Here is a 9,572-nt window from a genome sequence, read left to right on the forward strand (position 1 = left end):
AAAGAGTACCCTGGAGCAGGAACTCAATAGGGCCCTCGTTCGGAGATCCCGCTGCCGCAGCTGCGATCTCCTTAGCCTTCTCCTGGAAGACCTCGATGAAAGTGTTTCCAATAATCTTTCTCTTCTTCTCCGGATCCGTGACACCTTTAAGCAAGCTGAGGAACCTTTCAGAAGCGTCGACGACGGTAAGATTGATCCCAAGACCCTTGGACAGCGTCTCTTGAACCTGCTGGGCCTCGTTCAAGCGCATGACACCGTTGTCGACCAGGACCGCGTGGAAGCGATCTCCGATAGCCTCCTTCATGAGTTTAGCAGCCACGGTAGAATCCACGCCACCGCTGACAGCGCCAATAACCTGGCCCTTTTCACCGACGATAGCTCTGATCCTCTCAATTTCCTTGTCCACGAACCTCTCCATAGTCCACTCCTGCTTAGCGTGGCAGATTCCGACGGCAAAGTTCTCAAGGATCTTCTTGCCTCGTGGTGTGTGGGTCACTTCTGCGTGGAATTGGACTCCGAAGTAAGGCTTCTTCGTATGGGCGATACCGGCGAACGGAGCGTTGCTGGTAGTGGCAATGACCTCGAAGTCGGGAGGGAGCTTAGACAGCTTGTCTCCGTGAGACATCCACACTTGAATTTGATCCTCCACACCCTCGAACAGACGATCGACGTGCGCATCCTTCCCTGGATGCCGGTGGATGTTCAGGAGAGCGTGCCCGTATTCCTTCTTCTCGCTGGCAAGCACATTCTTGCCGTGGTGCCAGGCAAGCTCCTGGAGACCATAGCAGATACCCAGGATGGGGACATCGAGGTTGAAGACATCAGGATCGACATGCGGCGCGTTTTCTTCGTAGACGGAGAACGGGCTACCGGACAGGATCACACCCTTAGGCTTCCAAGGCAGGTCGGCGATTTTCTGAGTGCATGGCAGCATCTCAGAGTAGACATTCAGCTCGCGCAGACGTCGCGTGATCAGATGAGAGTACTGCGACCTTGGATCATGTCGATCTTTAGCACCTGTCTGTCGCAGAACCTCGATCGTGGGGTGACTCACCCGAAGTCCAGTACGAGGATCGTGTCGAACGTCTTGTGCGGCTCATTGACCATCTCGCCATTGGCGGCCATGGTTGCAGATTTCCTAGGAATTCAGAAAGAAAGTGTCAAATTTAAAACGAGAAGGACCTGCAACCAAATCTGGAGAATAAATTCTTTTGCGACTGAAAGAGTGAACGGGAGAGGCTCCGGGGAGGAATGTATGTTCCCGCCCACTGATAAGAAAAAAAAAGCCCGCGGTCCGCCGATAGGGGAAAAAAATTGCCATCAAGGTTTAGCGAGGGGCTTGGAGATCGGTCTCGGCGCAACTTTTATTTTATCATTACCCCAGACTTTATCGTCAGGTCTCGGGGACCTTTCTCAATAACCCAGGTCTACCTTTAATTCCGCGAAAAAAAAAGATACACGAAAATGGGGAAGAGGAAAGAGTTAAAAGATGGAGATGTCGACATGAAGGACGCCCAGCGTCCAGCGGCAGAAGACGACGACAGTGGGAGCGAGGATGTACACCATGCCCCCAATTCTTTTGATATTTGATTTTCTGGTACATTTTGGAGCCAGGACCTGCTAACAGCGATTCTCTTTCTTTTTTCCAGGACATGGAAATGGTGAACGTGGACTTTGAATGGTTTGACCCGCAACCCGCTGTCGACTTTCACGGCCTCAAGACCCTCCTGCGACAATTGTTCGATAGCGACGCGCAATTGTTCGACCTGTCGGCCTTGGTGGATATGATCCTGGCCCAGCCGCTGCTAGGATCGACCGTCAAGGTCGACGGGAACGAATCGGACCCGTATGCTTTTCTGTCGGTGTTGAACCTGCAAGAACACAAGGTAGCGTAGCTCACGGAGCACTGTGACAATGAGTCGCCGTCGACAAATACTAAATGATATATATTGGGGATATAGGATAAGCCTGTTATCAAAGACCTGATCGCCTATCTACAGAAAAAGGCCTCCGAGAATCCCTCCTCCTTCTCCGCCCTCTCGAACCTCCTCTCCCAATCCGAAATCCCCCCGATCGGGCTCATCCTGACCGAGCGGCTCATCAACATTCCCCCCGAAGTCGTCCCGCCCATGTACACCATGCTCCTGGAAGAGATCGCCTGGGCGATCGAAGACAAGGAGCCGTACAACTTCACGCACTACCTGATCATCTCCAAGACGTACGAAGAGGTCGAGTCGAAATTGGACATGGAGGAATCCCGTCCACAGAAGAAGAAGAAAAAGAGCGCCAGCGAGAAGCCGGAGCGGTTCTACTTCCACCCCGAAGACGAAGTCTTCGAGCGCCATGCCTTGAACTACGGCTCATTCGAGTATACCAACAAGCAGGCGGAGGGCCAGTCGGACTCAAAGCGGGCATTCCAGGAATTGGGAATAAGGCCCGCAGGGAGTCTGATCCTCCTCGAGGCAGGGAAATTCGAAACCGCAGTGAAGGATGTTGCCGAATTCCTGAAACCTCCCGCGTAGGCTGCGCGTGGTATTATAAAAATGCCATTACTTTTGTCTATTCCCTAGCTATTCCTGCAAAGTCTGTCACGAAGTAAAATGCCAAACGTCCCCAAACCCGGATGTTGCATGAGTCGAAATGCTCCCTCGTTATATTCTAAAAGAAGAATCATGATTCATTATAATGGTAGGTATATTAGAGTAGAATAGAAGACTGCCTGGCGCACTCTGCGTTCATTCCCATTGCGTTCCCTTGAGGCGCTGCATCAAATATTCGACTTCGACGACCTTCGTCAGGGGGATGACAAGGTTCTATAATTCCAACGTCAACAGAAGCTCGACAGAGAGAGAGATAAAGGCTGTACAAACCTTGTACATGTCCACAACCGCTTCAACCTTGATCTTGTTGCGCAGTTCTGGAAGTGCAGGATCGCTGCCGTATGCCTCGGCCTTGAGTCTCAGTCTGTCCAACACCTGTTGTTCGACCTTCGCATCCGTAATCGCCGCCTCAATTCCTTCGCGGTCTCCAGCCTTGATCAATTTGACGAATTTCTCCGGGTCCTTTCGGAACTTGGACTCGGCGACAAACTTGCCGAAATGGATACGACGGGACAATGCCTGAAGGCAGTTGACATCGCATGTGGCCGACGACCCGTAATTCTCCTTGGTTTCGCCGCGATCCGGCCGTCCAAAGTCGGGACAGACTGACGGCAGAACCTCCTCAATGTAGCGCTTCTTTATCGTGGAATTGAGATTGACGTCGTTCTCGTGGAGGATGGGGGGATACTGGAGGGGCTGGAGGATGGGTTTTTCGAGCGCATCGGGGAAGAAAGGGTATTCGTCGGGCGACTCATAACGGCGAACACGCGACTGCAGGCGCTCTTGCTCCCGGAGCAAGTAGTCCATGAGACTGAGGTCGCAGCCGGGGATCTTGACCCCTCCAGGGACATAGATGGTCCGGTTGAGCGGGAACTGGACACGCTCGATCAGGTGGAATGTGATCGTATCTTCAAGACGACTACCAGCACAAGACAGTCAGAAAACACCTTGTTAGAAGCCCCCGACTGTGGTCGTCGTCTCCAAATTCTAGCGTCTGATCGACAACAGCGCAAGCACGGAGCGACTCACATCAATTGAAATCGGATATTGGACAAATCCAGAGCCTTGGACGGGTCCGAGAGATCGATTGCAGCATCCATTGTGCCGTATGACTTGTGACCAGTTTTGCTGTCCCAGATACGGCGGTGTTATTGTTATATGGCAGAGAGAGGGGTAGTGGTGGTGGTTGTCAGACGAGGTGGGCGTCTTCTCAGCTTGCGGTAATAATCCGATTCTTCGCCTTGGCGGGGTATCGTAGCAGGCCTTGCTTCGTCGCCTTCGTTTCACAGCACCACCTCCCATGACCTGCGCAAACGCCATTCTGCACAAGATGGAAGGGCATGTTGCACAGAGATTCTAATTACAAAAAATCGCATCCTGGGATCCAAAGAGAATGCCGCAATGGCGGTCCTCGGGACGAAACCTTGGAAGTGGTCACATGTCCAGAAGGGATGAGGGACCTCGATGAGCAGGATCAACGAGCCATCGTGGAGAAAAGTCAACCTTCATCTGTATATGCGTATGTGGCCCTTCTGTCTAAGTGCCATTGGGATTGACAGTCTGCAAGTTCGCTGAGAAGTGTGAATGCGCCTGTGCTTGTCACATGGAGTCATCTAATACAGGTCTGAAACCTCCGCGGCAATCAATGGAAATTAGCTATATTTTTGTGATGAATTGGAATGTTTCAAGAGGTAGATGGCAGCAGACCCTGTTTGGTTTCAGGTTGGTCATAATAGCAATGATTAGCACCGCCAGTAATAATATCATTACGCCAGACAGTTATTTCTTCCAGCTCCCATGTCTTGTTTATTTATTTACTCTGTATTTTTTGCTGGCAGCGTTCTGCCGGGGTGCGGTGACTGTAAGCAATACTAGGCTTGCCGCACGCCCGTGTAAAATTACAGCCGGAACTCGGTATCGCGTGCCAGCATCTCAACCCTTCCTCGACCGATTTTCCCGGCGCCCTCACCACCGCGACCAATTCCTTCTCGCGTGAACCCCGGGTCATCTGTAGGGTTCCTGAGCGTGTCCTCTGTGATCGGCCTTGCTCATGGAGGACCACCACCGCCATGAGTCGCCCTCCGGCCGATCGGACGCCCTTGACGATTCGGTTCTAGGAACCGGCTTGACGGTAACCCGGTCCCTTTCTGCTCGGACAGCAGAATCAGGATGCTAACTCCCGGCGCCAGACGCGTCACCTTGAGGCTTTTGGGCGAAAGGTCACTTCTACGGCGAACCACTTGATCGGGCCTGGGTCGGATTCCAACCTCGGCGGCCACTATCAAAATGCTCTAACCGACATCCACCGAGAATTGCGGCGCCCGACGGTTCAGCGACGCATCTTTGCCCTCGCCCAGACGACGCCTACCGATCTCGTCCGTTCGAAGCTGTCGACGTCCGAAATACAATCCCGTGCGGTCTCCTCTCTTCCCGACGAACTCCTTGCAAACATCCCCGAAGACACCAGTACCTATTCTCTGTTTCAGGGCTTCCAGGCTTCCCTTCCCGAATCCGACAATGACCACCGGAAATCCCATCGCAGACGAGGCTCAAAGGGCCAGAAGCTTCTCACCGATGAGGACAAGGATAGGGCTCTGCCGTCTTCAATTAGCGCCCTGAAAGAGGAGCGGGAGCGGCTAAACCATCGCTTAGAGATGATGGGCATTCGGAAGAATATGTGCAGCGCAGAGATCCGTGAGATCGACAACAAGATCGCGAATCTGAACAACATGCGCAAGATCGTTTTGGACCGGCTGGCCGGCCTGGAAATGGACGAGGCGGAACTGGAACACCAATGTGAGTTCACCGGACTCTTTCCACGGAAAGGCCAAGGTCTGACATCCGCAAAACAGTGGTTGAGCTCGATAACAAGCTGGAGGATATGGAAGAGGAGGAGGAAGCGGCAGCTGCGGCTCAGGCAACTCCCAAGTCGGGTACCACAAACGACCAGTCTGAAGATGCAGCACTGGATGCATCCTTCATGTCTGAATCAATCTATCAGAAGCTCTCGCCAAGGAGTCGAAAACACAAATCGATACGTAAGGCAGCCCGGCGTCTTGCTTACGGGGGAAAAAAAATTTGTTCTTCTAACCGCACCTGCCAGGGAAACGATCCATGCCGATTTTACATGAACATTTCGAGCCCGGAACGGCGATCAAGGAAATACAGGCTCATAATGACATTGTCACCGCCCTCGATTTCGACATGCCCTTTGGAACCATGGTCAGTGCTGCATTGGACGATACCGTCCGTGTGTGGGATCTCAATGCAGGACGGTGTTTAGGGTTCCTGGAAGGCCACCACGCGTCCGTGAGATGTCTACAAGTCGAAGACAATATTGTCGCCACGGGGTCGATGGATGCAACGATCCGTCTCTGGGATCTGAGTCGTGCTCAATACGCGCCTCGAGACAACCGAATTAACAAGGGTGGCGACGAGGAAGACGATGATGGACTTCGTTACTCGAACCCGGAGGATGCTCCGCCACAACCGCCTTCCTCCAGCATGGAGGATTGTCAGGTCTTCTCCCTCGAGGCTCATGTAGATGAAGTGACGGCGCTCCACTTCCGGGGCAACACACTTATCTCAGGGTCCGCCGACAAGACGTTGCGACAGTGGGATCTAGTCAAAGGACGTTGCGTTCAGACGCTGGATGTCCTCTGGGCGGCTGCACAGGCGTCAGCATCGCTCGCAGCCGGCACCAACGCCCAATGGCGTCCAACAGGGCGACTCCCGGACGCGTCGGCCGACTTTGTCGGTGCTCTTCAATCTTTTGATGCCGCATTGGCGTGCGGAACAGCCGACGGCATCATTCGTCTCTGGGATCTCCGAAGCGGCCAGGTCCATCGCAGCCTCGTGGGCCATACTGGCCCGATCACGTGCTTGCAGTTCGACGACGTGCATCTCGTCACTGGCAGCCTTGACCGCAGCATCCGGGTGAGTACTACCGAATTGTTGATTCTGATACAGCTTTTTCTGACTCTTCTAGATATGGGACCTCCGTACTGGATCCATCTACGATGCTTTTGCCTACGACAAGCCCATCACGAGCATGATGTTTGACTCGCGGCGAATCGCATGCGCAGCCGGGGAGAATGTGGTGAAGATCTACGACAAGACGGACGGGCATCACTGGGATTGCGGTGCCGGCGTCTCTGCTGAAGCCGAGGGCACCAACCCGGCGACCGTCGAACGGGTGCGGATCAAGGACGGGTATCTCATCGAAGGTCGCAAGGACGGTGTGGTCGGGGTGTGGGCCTGTTGAGCCTCCTGAAGCGTGACGAAGCGGCATGCTTATCTCTCCCCTTCCGTAATGTGGACCGGATGGCCACTGTGTATACTATGCCTGGGTACTGCTCCTGCTGAGAGGGTATGGTGTTGGCGGTTGTGCTTGGAACAAGTGTATGATGTAGCCTGTCGCCCTGGCGAATGTTTCTTCCTGTCCTGGGATTTTTTGGAGAACAGATAGGGTGTTTTTTTGTCGTGACTCGTGTGTTCCTGCAGCCGACCAGGATATACATACTCTGTACAATGGACCTTTCAGCGTAGCGACTACTATTATGTGACAGTATTGTATCTCTTCCCAAAGTTCAATATGTGGAATTGTATATGGTGAATGGGCGGTTTTATTTTTCTCATTCTTAAGACTTTTTTTTAAAGAGATCTGGTCAAATACCTCAAATCCCAAGTTCATCGCTCGTATGTCATGCCCAGACGCTCGGACCAGCAGCGCAGGAACGCGGCGGGAAAACGAAAAGACAAAAGCGGTTCGCGCGTTCTCGCCGCCAAGAATCGCAAGGATCGCCCATCTTTACATCGCTGAGATACATACATACAAAAGGCATGAATTATTGAATTGTTTCCTTTCCCAAAGGGGGATGTTTCGCTAGAGGAGGTACTCTCGAGGGTGCAGCTCTTCGCTGTCGCTGGCGCGCTCTGCAGCCGTCGATCGCGACTCGGAATTGAATTGCTAAGATTCGCGACGCCTTTCCATCCCATGGAACTCGAGCACGCCTGCGATACTCATCATATTTGATCATTAATTCTTGCCTCTTCTGGAGGAGGAATGTTGAGCTCTTGAAAAAGAGACATCCAATTAGTTTGGCGCTGTGATCTGCGTGTGTTTTGTTTTGCAAGTTCACGGCCTGTGCCAGGACAACCGGCATTGATTGCAGTTGTCAAGGGATCACGAAAATACCTTCAAATATCTCTCATCTTTCTGTTTTCTGAGAAGACATCTCTATCTCCTATATCTCTTTTGCTTCTCTACAGATCTTATCCTTGCCCTCACCAACAATCAGATATCAAACTGTCTGCCTCGACTTAGCCCTTGGCAAAGGCCACTTTATCTTCCATCTTTATCTGAGGGTTCTCGACGAGATGTGTTTGGACCTCTTTTGCTGTTGTCAATCCAGAAATCGCATCTCCTTCATATAGACGCCGAGAGGGCTCTCCCGTCGACAGCACTTGGCCTGCTCATTGTCAGCAGACTGAATCCTCTTGTCCGCATCTTGCTCTCTGGAAGCTCTCAGTCTAGGTGAGTTAAATATCGGTTTTCGTGTTGATGTGGATTTGAAAGCATCTCTATCCTCTGGGAGTGAGATTGATCCAGCTGGATATCAGTCGCCCAACTGCATTTGTTTTTGTCTCAAATTGTGTAGCCTTTCACATCAATTACTTGTCCCATGTTCTACATCTTCATCAGCTTCCTGTCGAAGCCGTTGTATATGTGAAAAGCCTTGTCGATAGATCGGCTCCACTTTTTTTTCACCTTTATGTCCATTTACGTTCCATTCGGCTACTGCAATTTGATCATACTGACTCGAACCAGTTCTGAACATTAAGTCGGTTAAAAAAAGTCAAGAGACGTCAACAGTACAATATGCCTCCCAAGCGTGGTTCACGCCGTGGAGGATCAGTTGCCAGACAGACAGGTCCCACTGAGAGTCCTGCTGGTTCGTCCAGCCCTTCGTTTTTGTCCAGGCCCTGGCGTTCTCTTGCGCCTGGTTCCTCGACGACTTGCCAGTTAGTCTTGCATGAATTGCTGATATTGAAATAGGCCCGCGCCAGTCTCGGGATCGCAGTTCTGTTGCCAGCCAAAGTAATGAATCTCGCGTGACCACGCGCTCTCAGCGCCGCTTGGCTTCGACAAGCGTCTCTCCTGTCCGTCCTCCTTCAAAACGCGATGCTAGTCCCGATGAGATACAAGTCCTCGAGTCCCTCCGCGAAGCTTCTGCAAGCGTTTCACGTTCCAATTCCCCGGAACAACATCCTGCTGAGACTGAACCTGGCGCTTCTACCGCCACTCCCTCTCCACCTGTTCAGCACACCATATCTACCACTTCAACCCCGGCTGCGCCAACCCTTGACCACTTAACAAATGGGGACAGCCCTCCGGAGCATCCAACTGACGACAGGGCCGCTTCTTTCGCCTATCCTCCTCCGCGCTTTGGATCTCAGTCGATTCCGAGTTCTCCTCAACATGCAGACTCCGTCGATAACGAGTCGACGATTTCTTGGAGGCTTGAACGTGACTTGCATCGCGATGAAATCCAGCGTACTCGGCCGAACAAGTATCGGCAGTCACCACATGGTAGAAACATCACTGCCCCGCCTCGTCGTCTTTCTGGTCTTACATTTCTCAATGATACGATCCACGAGCAACCGGATCCAGCATCTCCTCACGTCTCGAGTGCCCCTGCGAAGACAGTCATATCGACAATTGCTGCGCGAGACAGTCCTGATCATGACTCCACTGTGGATGATGCTCCGGCCAGGTCTGTCGGCCAGTCAACCACCTTCGCTACCGCATCTGACACTTCATCCTTGAACCGCATTAGGTTCATTATAATCCCGATTCTGGTGGCTGCTGCTGCCTTTGGCCTCTATTACTTTGGTGAGCAGCTGGCGGCGGCAACGCAGGCACTCACTTCGTCGCTTCCATTCAGCCAGCAACGTCCGTACCCGACCCTC

General features: G+C 52.5%; 5 protein-coding genes across 5 annotated transcripts; 3 read left to right on the plus strand and 2 right to left on the minus strand.

The window, feature by feature from the left end:
* Window positions 1-10: 10 nt before the first annotated feature.
* On the minus strand, window positions 11-1,125 carry T310_8400 (GMP synthase subunit B; the record flags this gene model as incomplete). The annotated part of the gene is made up of 2 exons (XM_013468813.1): window positions 11-992; window positions 1,055-1,125. Coding segments are annotated over 2 exons (1,053 nt in total), but the record flags the coding sequence as incomplete, so codon positions are not given.
* A 439-nt stretch (window positions 1,126-1,564) lies between these two features.
* Window positions 1,565-2,522, plus strand: T310_8401 (uncharacterized protein; the record flags this gene model as incomplete). The annotated part of the gene is made up of 3 exons (XM_013468814.1): window positions 1,565-1,597; window positions 1,650-1,886; window positions 1,962-2,522. 3 exons carry the CDS (start codon window positions 1,565-1,567, stop codon window positions 2,520-2,522), a joined length of 831 nt encoding a protein of 276 aa, XP_013324268.1.
* Window positions 2,523-2,735: 213 nt separating this feature from the next.
* Window positions 2,736-3,700, minus strand: T310_8402 (Chorismate mutase; the record flags this gene model as incomplete). The annotated part of the gene is made up of 3 exons (XM_013468815.1): window positions 2,736-2,813; window positions 2,871-3,519; window positions 3,630-3,700. 3 exons carry the CDS (start codon window positions 3,698-3,700, stop codon window positions 2,736-2,738), a joined length of 798 nt encoding a protein of 265 aa, XP_013324269.1.
* A 950-nt stretch (window positions 3,701-4,650) lies between these two features.
* Window positions 4,651-7,215, plus strand: T310_8403 (Mitochondrial division protein 1; the record flags this gene model as incomplete). Its single annotated transcript, XM_013468816.1, has 6 exons — window positions 4,651-4,731; window positions 4,790-5,396; window positions 5,453-5,638; window positions 5,704-6,536; window positions 6,589-6,838; window positions 7,169-7,215. The coding sequence occupies 6 exons, from the start codon at window positions 4,651-4,653 to the stop codon at window positions 7,213-7,215; spliced, it is 2,004 nt and encodes a 667-aa protein (XP_013324270.1).
* A 1,266-nt stretch (window positions 7,216-8,481) lies between these two features.
* Window positions 8,482-9,572, plus strand: T310_8404 (uncharacterized protein; the record flags this gene model as incomplete). The annotated part of the gene is made up of 2 exons (XM_013468817.1): window positions 8,482-8,554; window positions 8,659-9,572. Coding segments are annotated over 2 exons (987 nt in total), but the record flags the coding sequence as incomplete, so codon positions are not given.

Source organism: Rasamsonia emersonii (assembly GCF_000968595.1).
Source record: "Rasamsonia emersonii CBS 393.64 chromosome Unknown ctg1118621760737, whole genome shotgun sequence".
Lineage (NCBI taxonomy): Eukaryota > Fungi > Ascomycota > Eurotiomycetes > Eurotiales > Trichocomaceae > Rasamsonia > Rasamsonia emersonii.